Source organism: Odontesthes bonariensis, chromosome 12 (genome assembly GCF_027942865.1).
Source record: "Odontesthes bonariensis isolate fOdoBon6 chromosome 12, fOdoBon6.hap1, whole genome shotgun sequence".
NCBI lineage: Eukaryota > Metazoa > Chordata > Actinopteri > Atheriniformes > Atherinopsidae > Odontesthes > Odontesthes bonariensis.
Window position 1 is genome coordinate 21,035,521 of NC_134517.1, and position 23,860 is coordinate 21,059,380.

At 39.1% G+C, this 23,860-nt stretch overlaps 1 protein-coding gene across 1 annotated transcript in view; it reads left to right on the top strand.

Annotated features, from left to right (window-relative positions):
• The window catches only part of pde11a (phosphodiesterase 11a), a 53,227-nt gene that overhangs the window by 10,320 nt on the left and 19,047 nt on the right, over window positions 1–23,860 (top strand). Inside the window, exons 3-14 of the mRNA XM_075479626.1 lie at window positions 6,101–6,190; window positions 6,836–6,976; window positions 7,136–7,200; window positions 8,127–8,259; window positions 10,374–10,449; window positions 14,187–14,254; window positions 14,350–14,442; window positions 15,399–15,449; window positions 20,799–20,945; window positions 21,078–21,185; window positions 22,679–22,788; window positions 23,754–23,844. Coding sequence (XP_075335741.1) covers window positions 6,101–6,190; window positions 6,836–6,976; window positions 7,136–7,200; window positions 8,127–8,259; window positions 10,374–10,449; window positions 14,187–14,254; window positions 14,350–14,442; window positions 15,399–15,449; window positions 20,799–20,945; window positions 21,078–21,185; window positions 22,679–22,788; window positions 23,754–23,844 — 1,173 coding nt within the window. The remainder of the gene's footprint in view (window positions 1–6,100; window positions 6,191–6,835; window positions 6,977–7,135; window positions 7,201–8,126; window positions 8,260–10,373; window positions 10,450–14,186; window positions 14,255–14,349; window positions 14,443–15,398; window positions 15,450–20,798; window positions 20,946–21,077; window positions 21,186–22,678; window positions 22,789–23,753; window positions 23,845–23,860) is intronic.

Consider the following 23,860-nt stretch of genomic DNA (forward strand, 5'->3'; position numbering starts at 1 on the left):
GGAGTGCCTAGTTGAGCGTATACATGCAGGAGTGATTTGATCCCCAGCTGCATCATCTGGGTGTGTTAGTCTTGTTTTGAGAAGCTTGATTTCATATGATTTGGATCAGGCTAAAACATATACATGCATTTCAAATGTCGAGTTTTGGTCAGACTAACACAATAATAAGTTTTCTTCTAAGTGTCACGTAAAAGGGCTGACGCTACCCTTCTGGTGACACATGTTGATGCCAGCTGTGAACATACACACTTAAGGCTGATTTATGCTTCAGACGCAAAGCCTCTGACGCTCGGACGCAGAGCCTCTGCGAGCGTCAAAATCTTGACCACTCCCCCACGCAGAGGCTCTGCGCGCGTTGTCGTGCACCTCAGAAAAATCCTGACTACGCGACAGACGCACGCAGACCACCAACGGAAGTGCGCAGACAAAAGCGGCTGTGATTGGTCCTCGGTGTGCCTTTCCGGTTGTCTGTGTGGCTTCCTCCTTTGCATTTTCGCCATCTCCAATAAAAGAAGCTGTTCTTCTTCGATGTCGAGCAACTCCAGATCCATATCTTGCATACACTTTTTTTTTTTTTGAAAAATAAACACTTCCGCCGGCGCCCCCGAAGTTCTCGTCACCGCCCACCGAAATTCTCGCGAGGGGAAACTGCTGTGCGTCCCGAGAAATTCCAGACCGAGGTTGCAGAACCATAACATGAAAAGTGGTTCGCGACCAGAGCAAAGCAACACGTCAAGACGATAGACGCAGAACTATAATCCGCCCTTTAGAGTTGTCCTCTTTTGATCAGATCGCCCACGGGCGGTTGAAACCAGCTGTAAAGAGGCTGGACGGAAGTGGCCCGAGATGCAGTTAGAGGCAGATTTGAGCAAAGACATCAGAAAACTAAAAAAAAAACTCGAAAAACTCTATGTATGTCTTAATTATTTTTTTATTTTAGCATGTCACATTGTTCTACTCGGGGTTAACACGGTTACTTTACAGTTTACACACTTAATTTTAGGATTTTTGATACAAAATTCTAATGTCAATTTGCAAATACAAACATTATGTCATTCTTGACATATTTGTCAGCTCGTAATTCACCCAGGTGTAAAATACCATGTATGACTGCCAGGCGTAGTGGTAGTATGTCGATTCAACGCTTCGGAATGCAAATTTCTTATTCATGAGAGCAGTTCCCAGCAAAACTGGCCTCATCACAAATGCACACAGCTCTGTAAGTCCCCTAATAGTTATGCACACGGAGACATGGACAAATAAAGTGTTGGCTTTGAGATTTTCCTTGACTCGCTTCTTAAGAAACAGTTATGTAAAAGAGAGTAATTGTGGTTAGAAGAAGTGACTGTCCCTGAGGCCACGGCCAGTTAGTGTTCTTTATTTATTTTTATTATACCATTCTTTACTGGTCAGTTCCGAGGTCTCTTGGCAAAAACGTCTTGTTTACAATGCAACCTTGTGTAATGGCCTGCCTGACAGAATGTAATTAGAGAGAGCAGCGCTCTTCTCGAGTTTGCCTGTTAGTTCCACAGGCAGATCCATAGCCAGATCCCCAAAGTCCTGCTCGCTAATGAATCTGCTCCTGCTGGGGTTATTGATGGCCGCTCCCTCTCTGGAAGATCATTATTAGTGAATTCCATAGGACAGCTGAAATAGCATTATGTATGGACTTATTATTGACTTATTGCTTAACATCATGTGTTTTCTGTATCTGAAAACAATCGCATAAGACACTTGTTTTATGTAGCGAGACTGAATGAAGTGCAGAACATTGATATACTCATGATGGAGAAACATCTCATAAAACATTATGATTAATTATGTGGTGCATAATAATGTACACATCAGATTGACATGCCACAAAAGAATTCTGTTTCAGATGTTGATTGAATTTTACCCTTCAAACAATGCTGTTACTCCACACTTTAGACATGGTTATTAAACCAATTTATACGTAAAGCTCATAGAAAATATTTTGAATTAGAAAGAGGCTTGAATGCACGGATTGAACGGATAAAACACAGATATGAATCAAAGGACATAAGGAAAGAAGACGGCGATGCACAAGGAAATTGAAATTTTAAAAAGAGATCTGGAGCATTGGAGAATTGCTGACTGAATGAGTCTCTTTCTGTTTTTAAGTTTTAAGTTTTTAAGTGACCAGTTCAAAAAAGCTACCCAAAGTCTGTCAAATTAGCTATTCTAAATACATATAAGATATTCCTAAAATGAATTCTGCTCTTTTCTGAGAATCACCATGAAGGAGTTGCGGTCCCGAAGGCGCTTAACGTGAGTTAGGGCAGACTAACTTAGTGACTGACGTCAAAAAACGTTTCCAAATCTTTGATGTGCTCGAATGACTTTAATTTAGCTTCTGATATAAGTTGGATGCAGAACCAAAGATTACGCTTTCTTGCATGGTGCTTCACATTCAGGGACAATGATTGTTGCAGCACTCAAGATTAGACCCTCAGTCTTATTCTGGTGTAGCTCAGTCTGAGATTTTACATCCTCAGTGCAGAAAAGAAGCAAGCTAATTTGGCCTGGATGTCAAGGTCTCAGTGAGAAGTAGAGCAAGCTATCATCAGTGTAAAAGCACAATGAAGCCAAATGGCTTATTTCAGTTGTGCAGAGATGCATTCAAAGTTTGTTTGTTTCTTTTTTTGTGGTCTTGATTACAAATGACTAAAGATTTCTAGCTAGTATGAACATATGCTGTATGTATGGCATACACATTATAGCTGTCAGGTTTTTTTAAGTCTTCAGTGTCTCACAGTCTCTTCCTGTCATAAGTATGAGTAAGTATGAGTTTTAATTCAAAAAGCTCTACTGAATAGATCAGTTGAATTTTTTTCTAAAGTTTTGGGTTTCAAAAAGAAAGCTTATAGGTTTTATACCTTTAATTATGATCGCGTGAAAGACACTTGGCCCACAAGTATGGGGTAAGAAATCGGTCAAAAAGAAACGTGCATCCGTGCAAGTAATCCGCGCATATTTGGGAAATGTGTGCGTCTTTGGTTGTAGTTGAGCATAAAATAAATATGTGCAATCTCTAAAAATGAGTCCATCTGTGTTTATAATGGGTTGTGTTTTGATATTTGTCAAAATACGAATTGAAAAGTTACGACATCAAAAAATACATACACAAATCGAAAAGTTACGAATCAAAAAGTTACGAATTCAAAAGTTACGAATACGAATTTCTCAAGTGCAGGAAAGGGGACAAAAATACGTCATCACTGACGTCATCACGTCACAGGCATCACCAGCAGAAGAAAATTCGATCACCCCATCATCGCGGCCGGTGATACTAGAACATATTTTGACTTTGACCACAGTGCGGACTCTATATGACTCTATATTTACTATACTATACTATACTATACTATACTATACTAGTAAATATTTACTGGATTGCGTTTGTGATTTAAAGCATGACACAACAAGGGGCTTCAGCAGCGGATGAACCTGTAAGTTAAAGATATTTTCCCATTATTTTTTGTGTATGAAATGCGCTGTGAATAAACTTGGCTTGTGAATAAACTCGGCACGTTTATCTAGGTAGGTGAGGTAGCTCATGGTGGTAACCACTTAAATCCTACATAAGAGGGGAAATTGTGACAAGTAATGGCAGGATTAAGTTGACAAGTGCATGCAAAATCAAATGTATAGGCTATCCTAATAAATTACGATTGCTGAACAGGAGGACGACGTACAGCTTTAAGTTTATTCACTGCGCATTTCATACTCAAAAAATAATGGGAAAATATTTTTAAATTACAGGTTCATCCGCTGCTGAAGCCCCTTGTTGTGTCATGCTTTAAATCACAAACGCAATCCAGTAAATATTTACTAGTATAGTATAGTATAGTATAGTAAATATAGAGTCATATAGAGTCCGCACTGTGGTCAAAGTCAAAATATGTTCTAGTATCACCGGCCGCGATGATGGGGTGATCGAATTTTCTTCTTCTGGTGATGCCTGTGACGTGATGACGTCAGTGATGACATATTTTTGTCCCCTTTCCTGCACTTGAGAAATTCGTATTCGTAACTTTTGAATTCGTAACTTTTTGATTCGTAACTTTTCGATTCGTGTATGTATTTTTTGATGTTGTAACTTTTCAATTCGTATTTTGACAAATATCAAAACACAACCCATTATAAACACAGATGGACTCATTTTTAGAGATTGCACATATTTATTTTATGCTCAACTACAACCAAAGATGCACACATTTCCCAAATATGCGCGGATTACTTGCACAGATGCACGTTTCTTTTTGACCGATTTCTTACCCCATACACAAGGCTCTCGTCAGTTTTGCACATTTCATCAAGATTTAAGTCAGATACAGGCATACAAAAAAGGGGGGTTGGCAATATCATTTTTATTTTAATTTTATATCTGCTATTCTTTTTTTTGCCAGTGTTAAACGACCACTGCTCTGGGAGATCCTGGCTGAGTATAAGGCATCTCTTTCCTGATAAGAAATATTAGTCAGATATTCGTCGTGTGTAGCCTACAGGTGTTTTTTTGTTTTTGTTTTGGCAGATATTTGGTAAGTAAACATGGCTCCAGGGTGAATTAAAAATGTGGCATACTTTAAGATATTCAAATCGAATCATATCAGGGTAAGTAGTGTAAAGAGTTATATCAGCTATTAGAAAAAAAGAAAATAAAGAAATGCTGGATATTTTTCATGCTTTTTGTTTATGGTAAAGCTGATAGGAGCTTCCCCGTCTGTAAAAGACTAATATTTGTTTCTTTCTATTGTCTTTTTAGATTCTAAATAAATAAAACAGGTTGACTTAACATTGAATGTCCCGACAGTAAACGATAACTGCGTTTCTCAGTCTTTGACACATACGATTCACCAATCAATTGTCAGAGCTCAAACGACGTGATTAATCACACTCGAATATTATTCTGCTTTTATTATGTCATGTTTTTTTTATTTTCTACTACTACTATTCATTATTACTTCTACCATAAAGCACATAAATAAATACAAACAACTAACAGTGGTCATTTCATTTTCTGCAGCTGCATGGAACATACATAAGCTCACACTGTAGTTTGGGGGACTATTTAAGATATTTTGTGAGTAGGACACAGGTGTAGGTCTCTCATATTTATTCATTTATTTGATAGAATTCTGTTCTTCAAATGTTCATTCATGGGTAATGAGTAACAATTACATAATTTCTTAAGGGTTACCGAGATATCCTTATATCAGCAGCTACAGCTGAGTAACTTCCCATTCATGTATTGTTGTGGTGTCCAGACCCTCAGGTCATGCTGAAGGCTGGTAAATATTAGTGGGTTTGTTGTACCGATTGAATTGTTTACACAGCAGCTAGATGCTAAAGATAGATAACTAAACAAAGAGGCAGAGTAAAAAGCACATGACCTAAAATCCTATTGATTCCATGTTATGGGGGCTGAGTGTCTCCCAGATAAGGGTTAATTGTTCGATAACTGTCATCACAGATGTCACAGTTGCAGACACCACAACAGTGGTGAGGAGGACAGAAATTTCGTTTAACTACAAACTAGTAAGACTTTGATTTGATTTCAGGATATTAACTATGCCCATTAGGCCATATCAAGTGCCTACATTATTTATGTGAAGAAAAATTTAAGTGAAATCAGGAATTTGTATTAGCTTAAGGCACAATATGTCAGGACCACTCAGTCAATTGGTGAAATGTCGAATTGGTTGAATTGATCTCTGTGTCCTAGAAAGTAGTAATGCCAGTGAGAGAACATTTCTTATTTGGACTAATTCAAAGTGTAATTTTTCTGAATGAAAAACAGCTTTAATTGTGAAATATAACAGGGGCCTTGCTGAGTTTTTTTTATCAACCAAAAAGATGTTTGTACACGGAGTGTTTCTCTCCAGAGAGTGTCCTTGAATTCTAACAAACACGTTAAAGGCTTTTCCTGTAATGTTCTTCACCCCTGAAATACTAATGAAGTAAGCACACAAAGGGGACTGTTGGACAAAAGTGGATACACATCTCATCACATCAAGTGTTTCATACCTGTAGCTACATTATGTAAGCGTATCTACAAATGTTCAATGTGTGTCCACAGGTGCTGCAGATGTATCTGCCCTTTTGTGGAATTGCCATCTCCAATGCTCAACTCTTTGCTGCCTCGAGGAAGGAGTACGACAGGAGTCGGGTAAGGGCCACAGGGCCAGCAAGGATAATCGCTCCCCTGTCCTTAGAATCAGCTTTACTTCTTCCCCCCTGATGCTGACGTTGAGGCTGTGTATTGATCAGCAGCAGCCCACTTGCTGCCACTGCAGTGGGGATAACAGCGCAGCATGCATTCTTGCATGTGCATTTTCTCTGGATCTGTAGAGGGGGATGGGTCTATATCCAGACGAAGGGTTGGTCCATGATCTACATCTCCCTGGGAATGTTAAAGATGCACTAATTCATGTCAAACATTGATCTGTGATGGAAGTGAACATAATGAGATCACAGTTCAGTGAGCAGAGGAGAAAAATGAGGAGAGCTCCCTTTACACCATATGATTTTTATGTGCCTGTGCATTAAATTGGATCGGCACTGCCTTAGATAAAGGGCCTAATTTAGTTTTATTGGGGAAAGTAATCACGTTATATCATCTGTTTGGTTTATGGTATAAGGATGATGATAATAATCAGGCTCCGACAGCTGAGCGAGGCAAAACATCTTTATTTAAAGGGTCCTCTATCTTACCTGCTGACAGATTTCTCATTTGGTGGGTTTTGCAGTACCATGTGGCTCATTTTGTTGGGAATAATAACAGTGGTTATTTTTTTCTGTCTCTGGTGTTCAGGCACTCCTGGAGGTAGTCAATGACCTGTTTGAGGAACAGACTGACCTGGAGAAAATTGTCAGGAAGATCATGCACCGTGCCCAGACACTGCTTAAGTGCGAGCGTTGCTCCGTTCAGTTGCTGGAGGACATTGAGTCACCGGTACTGTTTTTCTCTCTGCTGTCCCGCTGTGTATACGTCTATCTGTCAGCGCATTTGCACAGGGGCAAGCCTTCTCTTCCAATCTGCCTCAATTTTGTTCAAGTAAATACTCTGTGTCTCTTGGAGCTTTAGTGATTTCTTCCCTTATACTTGTTTCAGGTGGTCAAGTTCACAAAGTCATTTGAGCTACTGTCCCCGAAGTGTAGTGCAGACACTGAAAGCAGGTATGTATTATGCTTAAACGTTAAACTCTACCTTGCACCTCAGTGAAATGTTTTCATTTTCCTCTTATCCCCAATATCAGGCTAGTTTAGCCTTTCAGACATCTTTCTGATATGTGTTTTTGCCTCAGTTGGTGAATCCAACTACTGAAACGGCATAATTTCAGTCTGTTGAAATTACAAGAAGTACAGCAGTGATGACATTAGTTTCCCTAAAGGCTTGTATCCGAATAATGAGAGTGAATGTGCTGTGTGTAATTGAATAAGAGGATTTGGTGTCAAAAGGTGGGAAAACTGTAGGATTTCTAATGTGCCCAGAAGCCACGGTTAACTCTCCAAGGGAATGACTGATAGAGAGAAAAAAAAGGGGACGAGAGCAAGAAAGCAGAAGTTAGAGCATCATACCGATGAGGTGGGCTCTACATCCATCACTGCATCTCTAGCTCCAAATCAGTGTCTTTCCATCCTTACTCTTAAATGACAAAATAAACCACACAGAGGATTTGATTTGTTGTATTGGAAAGTGAAAACTCAGCAACAGCTCTGCAATAAATGTGAGTCGGAGGTGTGAGCATTGACTCAGGTGTTTCTTTAGCAAAAGTGTGGGGGTGTTTGGCAACGAGTAAGACAATCACACAATTAACTTTTCATTACTTCATAAGCTGCTGAAGACATTTAATGACATCCACTTGTCCTTGAGGGGAAATAAGAACACCCCTATGCAAGATCATCAGGTATAAAAGGGTTTTTTTTATTTTAATTTTTTTACTCAAAAAGCAATAAGAAAAAAAAGACTTTTATTGTACTTTCACGAGTTATCAGGTTAATGGGTGTATTAGCAAAGTATTCATTGAGAATCAGACTTGGTTCAGCACTGCTTCTTCATTGTGTTTCTTTTTTCACCTTTCCATCTTACTTTCTGACACTAGTTTCAAAGACAGTATGGAGAAATCTTCTTACTCAGACTGGCTCATCAACAACAGCATTGCAGAGCTGGTGGCATCCACAGGACTACCTGTCAACATTAGTGACGCCTATCAGGATCCTCGCTTCGATGCTGAGGTAGAAATTCACTTCAGTGGGATTTTATCAGCGGGAGTGAAATGGGAGTAGAACTTGTATGACATGTGTCTCTGATAATTCTAAATAATCCAGTTTTTTTTTTTTTAACAAAAGCAAAGCTTACTGCTTAGCCTTCGGGTGTTTCACTGCTCATCTTCAGTCCCACTTGGCTGGTCACTTTACAAGACCTTCATGTCACACATCGTAAAAATGTCTTCTTAAATGAAACTACCAAAGATGTGATGTTGGATGGCACCATAAGTATGAACGTCTTTAAGACAAGTCAAAGCAGTGAAGGGAGATATCACTGTCAGATTGTAGCATCCATCCCTGAGCTGTTTATCAAGTTGTGTTGCCTTACAAGATGTACAAGATGATTTCATAACACATTAACCCCTTTTCAGACACACTTTGCTTTCCATTAATCCGGTGGTAACTGAATTTTACTATTTGTCTGATTGAATTTGAAAATTTTCAACCCATCCACCACCATTTTGTTGAACTTCATACTCTGTAACTCTGTACAGGAAGCTACTCTGTAAGTGTACTGTAACTCTAGAAGGACTTGCAGGGTCTTTTTGTGGCGGTGCAGCTTCTCACAACAGCGACAAATGTTTCCTCAATTAAACAACACCTAAAAGTTATGCTGTTGCTGTAGTGCTATTAAACCCTCACAGGAAAACAGTGATTGTTCAATAAGCTTAAACATGTAGAAATGTGACATTTTCCATGTCGTTCACCCCACCTGCGTAGCTACCTCACTAAAATGAATTGTTATGGCGATACAAGATGTTGTTGCGAGAAAACTGACTCGATAAATGCAATTATCTTATACCTCATATCATGTACTGTCCAGTCTCAAGAAAATAGCAACTATTGATGTGTGCATCGTGGCTCTTTTTGTCATTTTTTTCTTTCACAGTCATGTCTGAATGAAGCGTGAGGAACATAAACAGGAAAGTGAACATAATCTGAGTGCCTGAATGCCATTTCTTTAAGAGACTGATCAAGCCATTAATGTTACATGTACCAATGAAAAGGGAGTGATTTTCCCGTCTCCTGTAAAAATATCTTAAGCTGAATGCTGTCCTCCTCCTAAAAAAGTCCATTCTACTCATATCGGTCAGCTTCACTGGCTCAAGCAGGCACCGCCCACCATTACCCAGCAGCTTTTTTTTTTAACCATGGTGTTCGGATTTAAGAATTCAAGAAGCATTTCATTCACACTTAAAGCTGAATCTGATTTCACCGTAACTTACTTAACTAACAAGATTTACCTAAACGCCTTACATATGGCCCTATGGTCTCATCCAGGTGTGAAGAACTCACACAGGTTAAAATGGCTGCCAGTCAGCAGAACTGATATGGTTTTTAAGAAATGTCTTCAAGAACAAGAGTAAGGCCCAGTTGCCCTTGAGGTAGTACTTTTATCATGACCAGCATTAAATCTTGTTCTCACTGGCACCATGTGGTGGTCAGCTGTCAATCCATCTCTGTAGGATGCACTAGAAAGCAATCAGATCTAAACAGAATACCAGCAATCCTCTCCGCATATGGCTGCAGGCAGCAAAAGTTTGACGTGGACAACCTTAAGTAACAGTGACAGAAAATCTGAAACTATGCGCTAGTTTATTACAATACCTCTGCGGGTTGGCTGTGGGAAGAGTTACCAGCAGGCACTCACCGAAGTGAATAGAGATAGCAACTTGCTGCTTGCCTCTGCACAATGCATCCTGCAGTTTCTATATTTCTATCTACAGAAGCATTGCTCTTCTGTTTGAGGTGAGGCACGTATACATAGTTAATAGTCCACTGGTGAATTTATTACAAGAAACCTGGACATAGTTTTAATTTTTCAATACATATGCTAAAGCTATAGCCGACTTTGGGAGCAGGTACAGTCTCTAAGTGCCTCACTTTGAAGAATAAAACCATATTTTTTAAAGAGGTCTCAAATGCATCAGTGTTTAACACTCCACTCATTTCTCTGAAATGAGCAAATTTAAAATACACCATAATAAAATCTGAATATATTGTCAAGACATGGTTTTTCATGGCAGCTGATTATAATCCTCACTTTTTACAGTATTTCCTCTTTTTTTTCTTTTTTGTAGGCTGACCAGTTCTCTGACTTCCACATCAGGTCTGTGCTTTGTGTCCCTATATGGAACAGCAACCACCAAATCATTGGTAAGTTAACAAATTGACTCTTTTCCACTGATCTATGCACTTACACTTAATAGATCATATATAACTGTTGTAGAATAATCACCACTTTCAAAAACATTGCATATGTTAATAAAAAGTTATCATTGTAAAAACAAGATGGTCAGAAATAAAAATGAACATTGCACCTGCAATGTGAAACCTGAATGTAAAATTGAATAAAAACTAAATAAATTTGTAGCTATAAGGCCAGATTGACACGTGCGCATTTCAGGCATTAATGGTCTCACTTCTCATTCTATCTATCAGTGTGACTTCCCATAGAGTTGGTAAACAGGATGCGGAGCACGACTACAATCGTTGACTGTGATTCCAGCTAATCCTGATGGTGTTATATGCATGATCCAGATTCTTTGCAGACCAGTCAACTTTTCCTTCTCGGAAACTTTTCTTTTGTGATCCGAAATATTTCTGAAACAGGAAAGAGTTTTCTCCTAAGTGTTGCCACTAATAGGCACTGGATAGTCTAAAATGTAATTCTAAAAGTAATTATAGACCATTTAGCATTGTAACTAAAGTTAATCCGATCAGATCAACCCTGCATACCTTAGGCCACACGTCACATTCCCGATAGAGTTACACTGTATAGCATCAAAAGCAGGGGAGAGGGACGAATGTGCATTTGTGCAGCTGAGACTGCACGTGTGTGATGAGATCCATGTTGTGCAGGAGGTGGAGTTTCCCTTCTTCAGCCAGCGTGCTTTGTGTTTGTGAATCAGCCGCGGGCTAACACCAGACTGACACTCTGATAAATCATTGATCTCTCGTCTGGTTCTGGTGCTGGATATTGCAGCGAGGAGCAATGATAGCCGCTCCTCTCTGTCCGCTGAGATCTGACGCAGGAAGTCATTAGTTTTATTTGAGTACAAAGTGATCAGCATATCTGCTGCAGATGGTTAGTTAAGACCTGAGTGCGTCTTTGCGTAGGTGTAAGTGCATTTCTCAAAGAAGGGAGAGCGAAAGAGGAAGAAGAACCGAAAGAGTAAGGGGAGAAAGAAGTGCAGTGCGTGGGTGGCACCTGAGGATGCTGAGTGAGAAATCATTACACAAACAAAGCAGCAGAGATGAAATTCTCAAGTCAAGGATACAGTCAGTTAGAAAATGAATTTTCTTGTGTCATCTGCTGAGGTTAAAGCCAGCTCATTCAAAATGTAACAAGAAATATGAGGGTTATTGGCAAATTTCACATTTTCTTGCAAAAAATGTGCCATTAAATTCCACTTTAATTACTGCAGCTGCGACTGCAGTTACATTTTGGATGATTTATTTTCAAATGTTATGAAAATACTCTCGGTTAACAAGCCAGATGATCACTGTGAAAAGCAATTTTGCTTTTGCTTCTACTTGAATTGCTGAAATAATTGTAGACTTTCATTGCATGAATTGCTGTTTCATCACAAGTAAACACAATTATAACCGCAGTTGGATTTTAACGAGACACATTTATTTCTTACAGATCTTGTAGTTTACGGTGTCAAGATTAAAATCCCTCACCCACTGACCAGTATTATAACTATATTGAAAAAAATGTTTCTCCCAAGGTGGAGGTACACTATAGTCTGACTTTACAAAATTCCACAAGACTTGTACTGCTGGATTAACTTTCTATAAAATTGCAAAATTGGGCTTTGGCTTTGATAATATGCCAAAACATTCTCGACCTCTAAGTCTTTGAGAGCTGGATTTTGTGTCAGCCACTCCAAGACATAAATGTTGTGCTTTTGAGCCACTCATGTGTTGCTTTGACTTAACTCGGGAAATCAAGAGTTCCCCCGTTTTTTTTAATTACTTCTCCCTGAAATGGGGTTGTGTATATTACTTATGAGTAGTCATTAGCTTACCTGCAGGTCTACTGCAGGTAAGTACTGCACACAACCCCACTTGAACGATAATATTATTTTTAATAACAATAATCTCTTTATAGACAAAGAACTGTTTAAGATAACAGTCTGTTGTTGATGTTACACAAAATGTTGATAACTATTTGCTGCATGTCCTGTTTTGATAAGCCGCCCCTGCAGAAAACCAACTTTTTAGTTTAGCTTGGTTGGTTGATAGAATTCCTCATGGGTTAACGCTGTGCTGAGCTGGTTGCAGCTCAGGCCTGGTTTTGTGAAGCCCTAAGCAAAATTTGACACCCCCTCCACAGATCGCCTTCAGTGAATAAACTGCATTGTGCAGTCACACAACACGCCAGGTCATCTATTTTTAAAACTTGTACTGAAGCTATGAATTATTGTAAAATTTGAAAAGTGTTTTCACGATAAAGAACACTGGTTTGAATAGGAGCGTGGTATAGTTAAACATAGTGCGGCAGGCGCGGGGCTTTAAAGGATAAGACCGGTTTTTTGACATTGGGCCCTTGATTTCACATTATAGCATGATGTTCTACTCACCCCTGCTTGTTGTTGAACATTTGGAGCTGTTCCGAAGATATTCGAGAGGCGTCTGGCTGCTCTCTTGAGATATTCGGCCATGAAACGGTTTCCTATGGGCAAGCTTATACAGGCACAAACTATGCTGTTTATAATTTATTAATTACTCTACACTAGCACTGATAACGTGGAGGTGCGTCGCTTACTTAAAAAAATCCGGGTTACTAATTTTGAATTTTAGCCGAATGAATAAATAGGCAGCAGGTCTGTGGGCTGTCTGTGGCAGTAGCACGACGATGACGTCAGTAACACCCACTTTACGACGAAAAAAACAAAATTACAATAACCCGGATTTTTTTAAGTAAGCGACGCACCTCCACGTTATCAGTGCTAATGTACAGTAATTAATAAATTATAAACAGCATAGTTTGTACCTGTATAAGCTTGCCCATAGGAAACCGTTTCATGGCCGAATATCTCAAGAGAGCAGCCAGACGCCTCGCGAATATCTTCGGAACAGCTCCAAATGACCAACAACAAGCAGGGGTGAGTAGAACATCATGTTATAATGTGAAATCAAGGGCCCAATGTCAAAAAAACGGTCTTATCCTTTAAGCAGTCGTTTAGTTTGCTTATGCTTAGGACCACTTATTCTGCAGCTCATCACAAATTACAAACTGATTTTATAGGGAGCAATACTGTAGTACATTTGAGAAAACATCGGCCGTGCATTTTAAATTCTATGGCACCATAATGAAAATTGCTCTCAGTTACAGAGCTAATTCACTTTCAAGTATAGATTGAAACTAAAATGCAACACTGGCAGGTTGTTTGACCTTTTAGGCATAAATGACAATGGTAATGTATTCTGTAATTACAATTTAGCATAATTCCTCAGTGACAATAGAAGTTAGTCTAAATCAAGTAAGTGTTTTGACATTATTATCTACACTTTTGTGTTTTTAATTACATGGAGAAGCTATCTAATCAAAGAAGACTGGTGCCACGTAAAAAAAGGCTTCAGTCCCACAGCAGCATTGTGGACAATAATTCCTTTTCAAACATAACAGTAACCGAGCGCCAGTTTCACCAAAGCTTTTTGTCATTTTGTTTAACTTTATATGCCCTTTTGTTCATAACTTTACCCAGTGTTAAAATCATGTTTTGTCCCTGCTAAATGTTAATCGGTGATGCACATCTGTCAATAACACGTGTGGGTTTCAGCCTCCTTGAATTGGAGCCTGGTTATGTGCACAAACCCATGTCAGGCTTCAAGTACCAGTGCTATGCTTTTTCTCATGTAAAGAAACTGATTTTGTGCAACAGGCGTTGCTCAAGTGCTGAACAGACTCGATGGGAAGCCATTTGATGATGCAGACCAGCGTCTCTTTGAGGTATTACTCTCGCTTCTGTCTCTTTTCCGCATGGACCATCTCCTAGGTGTTTTGGAAACTGTGATTTCTGAATATGATCCTTTTTTTTTTTTTAGGCGTTTGTGATTTTTTGTGGACTGGGGATAAACAACACCATCATGTACGACCAGGTGAAGAAGTCTTGGGCGAAGCAGTCTGTGGCTTTGGATGTAAGGACACCTCAACTCTTTCGGTTACCTGTAATTGCCTTCCTGCTTTGAACAGTATTTGCTTAAATTTGCGAAAACATTACAGTGCAAACTGTCTCAGACTGTTGACCGAAGCTCACTTCGTACTGCTCCAGCCTCTTTTGGCAAGCCTGGATGTCTTGAGTTGGCTGTGTTTTGTGCGATCCCTGAGATTATTTTCGGCTGATATTGTCTCCTATTAATTCTCCTCTTCCTTAACTTTTCTTTAAAGTCAACATATGCTCAAGGGTGACACATTTACCCAGAAGTCATAGGAAACAACAGCTGCTATATGAGAAATGTAAAGCTTTTTTTCACTCTTTCTCTCTCAGGGGTCTTTGTACTTCTTTTTATAGTCTCATATTTCCACAAGAATGTACGCATGAAAAAAGTGCTGATCTCTCTTTGCAGATAACCTTCTCACAAAGGTTTTATTGAAAATTAATGAGAGGCAGTGAAAAGCAATCCCTCATCTGCCCTACAGTTTGTAGCCATTCAGCACTAGCCAGCCTTTACACTATGTCCTTAGATTACAAAAGGAGCTTTCGGCTGCAATATAGTAGTTAGTACCAGTGTTTCAAAATGAGACCAGTAGAACACAGTTAGCTGGAAACAAATCGAGCATTAAGATGGGAGAAGCTGAATGAATGTGTATGCTCTGCTTCTGGCATCTCTGAATAAACATGAGTGCTTGTGATCAAATAAGCAGCTGCAAGTCTGTGCAAGGTATTTCTCACAGGGAATGAGAGGAACCAGTGATGGAATTGGTGCTGACTGTTCTGATTGTTCCCGACGCAAGTGTTTAACTTCCTCATCTGCGAAGTCCACAAGCATGCACGAACACCAGTGTGCCGTATTTGCTTCTCTCTGAGTCTCATAGGGGATTTTAATGATTTGAAAAATACAAAAGACTGAGTGGCACTGTCATTATTTTACAGGTTCTGTCTTACCATGCTACGTGCTCCAAGACTGAAGTTGACAAATTCAAGGTAACTGATATTCACTGTTCACATTTCATTTGCCTCACCTTAGCCCATTTCTTACTTGCACTTACTGTTCTGGGAGGCTTCGGTTATTTCCACTCTGAGCTTTACAGGTTTGGAAATCCTGACTGAAGACGTGATTGTTCTTAATCTGTAAATAGCAATAAACATAGCTGTAACAGGAAAATAATGGCAATTTAAAAAAATAATTATTTAATTGTGAACAAATGCGGTGATTATTAATGAAACTAAAACCTGTTGTAATGTTATGACCCACACCAGCTATGTCCAAAGTTAAGTATTTAAAGCATTTTGATGAAAAATGTTGTTATTAACCAACTATGAAGCAGCAAGTTTACAGTACCTAAGCATTTATTTTCCATTACAGCAGTCAACCAGTTCCTCTAGTTTTTAGCACCCTAAAATGGTTTCTAGCTTCCCCCCCTACACACACACACACACACACACACACACACACACACACACACACACACACACAGACACAAGCAGATTTGGGTATGATTTATTGTTAACATTTCATTTAAAGTGTTGTACAGTGGCTTGTCACTTGTTTCTGTAGTTTCCAGCCAGATGTGGTCAGATTAAAACTTAAAATAAACCAAAAAAAAGATAACAAATGTATTGTATGTAGTATGTATATGATAGGCTTTTAGTAAGTAGAGATCATATTCAGCAAAAAAAAAAAAACCTCATTATGAAACACAGGTATGTGTAATTAAGGGATTTCTAGTGGTAAGACTCCAATTAGAGGCAGCAACATACTGTATGAACAACAGAGTCCTGAATGAGGATGGGAGGTAAGAGCAGGAACCCTCTGGAGTCTAGACACTGGTGATTGTTATGACAGCTGAAATACCCTGGACAACCCAAATAAAGAGGATATGAGTAAGAACAGGATATCACAAAAGGTGGCCTGAAAGGCTTAGTGAGGGACTAACAATAATATTTCAAGAACGAGGCCTATAGGCTGATTAGTTCAGACAAAGTGGGGAACTAGATTATATGTTGATTACTTCAACTCTACTGCTCACTGCTGTGTTTAAACTGCAACTGTGGTTTAGTTTATTCATTTCACATGTTGTCAAGGTAGCTGTAGCTGTTGGTAACTATTAGAATAAGAATAGATTTGGAGTGCAGACTGTTATTGTACCCTGTGATGGACTGGCGACCTGTCCAGGATGTAGCCTGCCTTTAGTCCAGTGGCAGCTAGGATAGGCTCCACCCCCCCCCCCCCCCCGAATTGGAAGTGGGTATAAAAAATGAATGGATGGATGAATCGTTATTGTTATAATTGTTATTGGTGGGATTGCTGCAAAGCTCAATGTGAAAAATAATCTACAAAATTCCTTTTTGTTTTTTTTTGCACACTAATTGCACAGCGTAGAAAAGTGATTAAAATCCCAAACTGAACATCTTTTGTTTTTATTTGATTTTTAATTATTTTTAGATTCCTACTCTTTGTGCTTGAATCCTCCAAATGACAAGAATGAGCCCAAACGCCCCAAAGACTCCAACACAAAATGAGAGTGGGATTTTCAGAGAAAACTGGAAGTGAAAGTGTTTTTAACTTGCCTGTTGCCCAGGTGAACACTCAGGTATCTGTAGTCCACCACCACTTGCACCTGCCAGGATAAAAATAGTGTTTGGCTTCCTCCTAAAAATCCTCCGATTACTTGTTTACATTCAAAATAAGTTGATTGTTCCCACTTCATTGCCACAAAGCGGTGGACCAATTCCCTGTACTTAACCTCTTGTTCGTCACTGATACACCTGCAGTCATCTGAGATGTACTGGTTGTCTGAGGTGTACAGAGTGAAGAAAAATGGTGAGAGTACAGTCCCCTGTGGTGCTCCTGTGCTGCTGACGACTCACAAACTGCAGTCTGTTTGTGAGGTATATAATCCAGGTAACTGTAGATGGACCTACCTGTATTTTCTGGAGCTTCTCACATAACAGTGCAGGCTGAACTGCATTAAAAGCACTAGAGAAAAGAACATGATCCCCACCGTGCTGCCTGCTTTGTCCAGATGACAGTGGGCTCGTTCAAGCAGATATATGGCATCGTCAACACCAACCCTACAATAAGCAAACTGTTGTGGGTCCTGAAAGGTGGTCACTTGCGTCAATGTGTGTCGGTGAAACCCTATACAAGGTTTTCAATATTCCTGCTGTGTCCTTATTAGCACCCCAAGCTAGTCAATTCTATTAACTTGTGATCTCACATTCCTCATGAGGATCAAGGAGAGAGATGCTAAAAACTTTCTCCACCTCTTTCTCTGTCTTGATTCTGCCTAACATCCATGGTGTTTCTTCTACAACACGTCAAAGATTCTCGTCTAATTCTGGGCATTAGTTGGCTTGTAAAAAGCTAAATCTGCTGCTCCCGTTTATAATAAACTCTTCTGTTGGGATGTGAAGTCATCACGAGAGGTGTTAAAGACAAATGTACAAGAAGAAATGACTTGAGCAGCACAGCTTCTGAACCAGTGCTGAAAAGCTATTTAAAAAAAAAAAAATTTTTTTTTTTGCAGAAAAAAAACTCATTGGAAAATTTTAACAAGAGCAAAATATACATAATATTGTTGGAACTGCGGCATCTAGCTGCAGCCATGGTGTGTGTGGCACATTTAGACAGGGTTCATTATCATCTGACAAATACAACTGAAGCATCGCAAGAAGTCAGTTTGCTTAAAATCCTATCAACCGGTTTTACCAGGAGATAATATGTGATACCACAAAATTACTTAGCTGCGTCTTATTTTTGACCTGGGCCTCTTCAAATCTAGGCTAAAAACCTACTTATTTAGGATTGCTTTTAATACCCAGTAGTATGATGACACTTTTGTCTTATTTTATCTTATTCGATTTAGTTGTATTTTATTGCTTTCACTGTTCTTTTATTGTTTTTATTTGTTTTTACTTATTCTTCTCTTTATTTATTACCTGCTGTAAAGCACTTTGGTACATCGTAAGGATTGTCTGTAAAGAGCTGTATAAATAAAATACATTTACATTTATATAGCAGTTTGGATGAAAACAAAGTGGCAGATATGCTGATATATGATGAACTTGAAATTTTCACCACAGTATTACTTTATGAGCTATTACGAATGTAAGTACAGATCTGTCAAGATTTTCACGGTTTCTATACAGGAAAAAACTAAAGCTTCCCACATGATGTCATCCACTGGTGAAACTTATCATCACATGAGATGTAATCCCTCGCTTGTGTTGATGATAAATTGTGTGACAATACTGAAAGGTTTACTGCAGTTGAAAAGGGAAGAGCACAATTGTGAAGATAAAAAGCACCAGTAACAAGGCAACAACACAGATAAAAGTGTAATGATGATAATTCCACTAACCCAGTGCAGGCTGAAACATCAAACGCAACTACTCCCATGTGCTACCCTAGCAGCTTAGACTCCCACTGTGGCTTCATTTCAGCTGAACATGTGTTCATTTTGACACAGCATTCAGCTCCAGTAAAGCACATAGCTTTGCTCTAAACCTCTGAATTAACTGGACCGCTGCCAAAACACAACTAAACTAGTCAGTTGACAACTGACACTGATGGGGAGAGGTCCCCCATTTTTGTTGCACGTTTGCTTTTTCCATTTTGTACTTCACTCGTGACCTGAAAAATGCTGTATTTACTGTGAATTCAGGCCCGCTAAAAACAATGACAGCTGCTTTGAGCAAGACCTAAATTTGAGATTTGTGACCCACTTTTAAAGATTTAAATCTCAAGAAAGGATAAGAAGGCCTGCTGTTGTTCTGCTTGAGGCAACAACGAGGCTCGACAGCGTCAATCTTGAGAGAATCTTGAGAGTCCTGAGTGATGGACTGAAACATTGCTGGTTTTGGTTCTTGATGTGGTGTTATCTAATGAAGACAGTGTCTTCTGCATTTTGCGGTATGCTCTCACTCTCAGTGCAGATTACAATTTTTGCTCTGGTGGTGCAGATAATTGCTGTGATATAATTTTATTGTTCTCCTAGATGTGCCAAGGCTTTATAGCCAATTCAATTAAGTCATAATAAAGAAAATAGCAATATAAAAGGTGCTGTATGATTGTGCTATATCTTGCTATTTTACAGAAGTATGACCTGAGGAGAGTAAACTTTCTTTTATGACTCAAAATCTGGATATATAGCTTGTGATGATTTGCTGTATTTGTGGCCCTTTGATTAGAATATCTTCTTTCTAATTAAATAACAGTTTATTGTTATCTTGAAAGGGAAAGGAAGAATCTATGGCAACAGAGAGGAAATATCGGCAGCCAGTCTTGTAGACTTCATTTTGAAGTTTCTGCAAAGCACTCTGGTAACACACAAGCATAAATATGGGCCAACAATTCCCCTGCGACAAACAAACTAATTGTGGCATTTGAAATGGATTACTTCAATCAATAAGCAATCATTTCCCATGCATTATTTATAAAGATGAAAAAAAAATCTGAAAACATATCTACATTTTTAATTGCCATGACATTTCTGAAATATAGATATGACCTATTTTCTCACACTTTCATGTGTAGGATTTTCCCCTGTGACCACAGCATAGTAGGATTCCTGCTCTTTGGTGTGCTCATGTGATCTTTCAGCCCCCCTCATCCAGCACCATGTTCTGTACCGCCCCCACCTCCCACCCTTTCTTTCATAACTGTTCTACATATGGAGCCTCATTGAGTATCCTTGCCTAGGATTCCACTGGAGTGTAAATGGCAGTGAGAAACAAACCTGGCTGACATTTATCACCCGGAACTGTGAATTAAGAGGAGCAGAATACCTGCTGACCTAACAGGCAAATGTTTGTGAGGGAAACATTGGGCTCTGGTGGCTGTAAAAGAGGAAGAGAGATACAGCTGTTCTGGAACCGTAGCACAGATTGGCAAAAGTGCTTTACCTGAACACAATGCTGGTTAGAAACCTTAAAATGATTACAAAATGCTGACAGGCAGAAAGGACATTTCCTCCTCAGATAGTCACTGTGCTCATTAAACAAAGAAGACATGCTTCTGCATGAATGTGGCTAATTGGAATCTTGATTTTGTTTGAATAACAATGGAAAAAAGCTGTTGATGATTACTATTGCACAACTACATTTGTCAATGAGCTCTGAAAGTAAACAACAGTGAAATCCTTCAGTAAAGCTCCCTCATTAATCTCAACCCTCTCCAAATGAGGCCTCAGAGTCTTAATTAGCATGTCTTCATATTTCCATGTATCATCCGAAAATGGCACAGCATCCGCTGACCTTCCTATCATCTTTTGCTGTGTAGTCTCATGTTCTCATTCCTCCTCTTTGTTTTCTCCCGCCGTGATGAAACAGGCTGCTAACATCCCTCTGGTCTGCGAGCTGGGCATTGATAAGCTCTCCTTTGATGACTTCTCCCTGGACGTCGACGCCATGATAACCGCTGCTCTGAGAATGTTCATGGAGTTAGGAATGGTGCAGAAATTTAAGATCGACTATGAGGTGAGACCTCTGACTTTCTCCGTCTTCTTTCCCTTTGAATACTTGACTGAGTTTGCCCTGAACGCTGAAATGGATCCCCCTGAAGACAGCTGACCCATGTGCTCATCTCTCTCTGCCCGTCTTCCCCTCCAGACACTATGCAGATGGCTGCTGACTGTCAGAAAAAACTACAGAATGGTTCTCTACCACAACTGGAGACATGCGTTCAACGTTTGCCAGTGCATGTTTGCCATGCTAACGGTAAACATCCAGCTTGATATATGTTTATAGAGGCTCTGAGCTTTTGCAACACATCTTCGTACAGTTAGTTGTCCTCAAGAAAGCTCTCAGTTGATCTCAGTGACACTGATGATTCTATACTTTTAACAAACACACACTGCATTTAAAGATTAGATTATGGTTAAATAAACAATAACAAAAGCCTGACATATGAGGATTATTATTATTTTCTCAATTTTAATGACAATTGCTTTGTTTAACCGACAGTTCTTCAAATCAAAGAAAAGAAAATCAAAGAATTTGATTTTTCCTTAAAAAAAGTTGGAATCTATCCATGAGAAATTACTCAAATCATTTTCAAAATTGATTTTTTTGACACACAACCATGCATTTGAGCTCCACCTCTACAATGTTTAATCTATGACACTTTATGACACACTAGGGGTGCCAGATAAATGCAGATTTGTTGTACAATGAAGTACAATACGCCACCTAGATATCCACCCTTAGTGTTGAAGGTGTTTGTGACAGTAACATAATCCAAAAAAAAACATTTCAATTTAATATTATATTTCATGGTTCTTCTTCTGCAGGACCAGTGCATTGATTTATTTATTCTTTTATCACAAAAATACTTTACATTCTATTTTTTTTTTTTTTAAGATAAAGTATCATGACGATTATTTAGCCCATCACTGGAAGTACAGCAAGACGAGTTGGCTTGAGGACATGGGAGAAAAAATGGGAAGTATCAGGTTGCAATGGTACACCTGCATGAATGTGACTGGGGATTGCGCGGGAGATAGTAGCTTGGCAGCTGATTAATGAGCCAGTGACCTGTGCTTAAGTGTAATAAATTTATGTTAAGATTTTGTTTGGATTAGATTTTAGACCTGAGATCAAATCACTGAGATTACAATTGGGACACATTGTATTATTAACTGTACAAACTGCTACTTTTGTGCAGATATGATTGTTTGAATAGAGATCCCAGGAGAATTAGTTAATGCGGTTCCTTCTCTTTATCAGGTCTTTGGGGCGACATGCTCTCACACACATCATAGACATGCACACATTCTCTTATACAAACATCACAGTGTACTTCATTTAATCAAGTGCAGCATTAATGCGAGGTGTCCCATCTGAATTCATTATTGGCAGAGGAAAAGAAAATAGTAGTGAGTAAGCTGTTCTAGGCCCCTCCATTCTTCCGCCATATGTTTTAATGAGTGGGCTGAGGACCTCGCTGTCTTTGCTGTTATCCCCACAATGACCTATGGTGACTCACTCTGCACATGATCTCCAGAACCCATTCATCTGAGCCATAAATCTGGATGTGTGGTGCTGCAGTTTCCCAGTGGCATTTCTTTCAGGATGCTGCTGCTCTCTGAGTGTTTTTCCATTTTCATTCAATGTGTCTCTCCCAGCTTCATAAAGTAATGCATCAGCTTTTCATATAGAGCGCATGCGTGTGTCCGTTTTCTTATTTGCCTTCTGTCATCTGTGCCAATCAGACGGCCGGTTTCCAGGAGTTGCTGACAGAGGTGGAGATCTTAGCACTTATTGTAGGCTGTGTGTGCCATGACTTGGACCACAGGGGCACCAACAATGCTTTTCAGGCCAAGTAAGTGTACCTGCTGTCTCCCTCTGTTGCTGCAAAACACACACATAAACACGCTGCCTCCTACACTCTGTTTATAGTGTGTTTTCTAATCTGTACCAGTCTGCAATGGTCCAGCTGCTGACTCATTTAGATCACCAGATAAAACTGCTATTGAGTTACTTATAGCCAGTGTTTTCTTCCCTCACCAAGGTTCTAATTGTGAACAGAATCTGAAAGCCAAATGGTTATGAGGTGCAAGTACAAAGATATGATTAATGAGAATCTGCTAATTTCCTTTTGCATGTGAAGGTTCAAACAATTTGGGTCTTTTTTAGCTGTTTTTAATTAATGCTGAAATACACCAAAAGCAGCAATTTAGCTCATGGATTCCAATATTGGCTGGAGTTACATCACAGTATGTAGTACTCTTGGTAACTTCAGGAGTGTGTGTTACTTATTTTGAGCTAAATGCTCTTGAAATCTAAAAAAACAGTTTCTTAGACTAGTGTTAAACTGATTTAAGTGACACAAGCAAGACAAAATGGTAAATTGACTCCTGACTGTCGTACCATCTAACGTCCTCATCGGGGAGTGAGCTGTAGTTTTATTTTGATTTCTGTTTTTTTTTTTTTAATATATATATATATTTGACATACTGTAAAATCACAAGTACAACAGGAACATTTTTTGGAAACACCAGGAAATAAAGTTTTGCAATGCAACATGAGGGCATTTTTCTATACATTTTAGATAATGACCATATTTTGTGTTCGACATTTCAATTTCAGCTGCAGTTTAAGTTATGAGTCTCTAGCTTCTTTTATTATTGAGCCATAAGCTGGAGACAGAACGCACAGTGAATTGATGAGGTGATCGCAATAGAGTTATTGAGCATACTTTGTTTCTCAGCTAATGCGGAATATTGATTATATTATCCTTATTTTTATTTTTATTTTATTATCCTAATATGTGTGTGTGTGTGACAGGACGGGTTCAGCCTTGGCTCTGCTTTATGGGACCTCTGCTACACTGGAGCACCACCACTTCAACCATGCTGTTATGATCCTGCAGAGTGAGGTGCGCTATGTTCTAA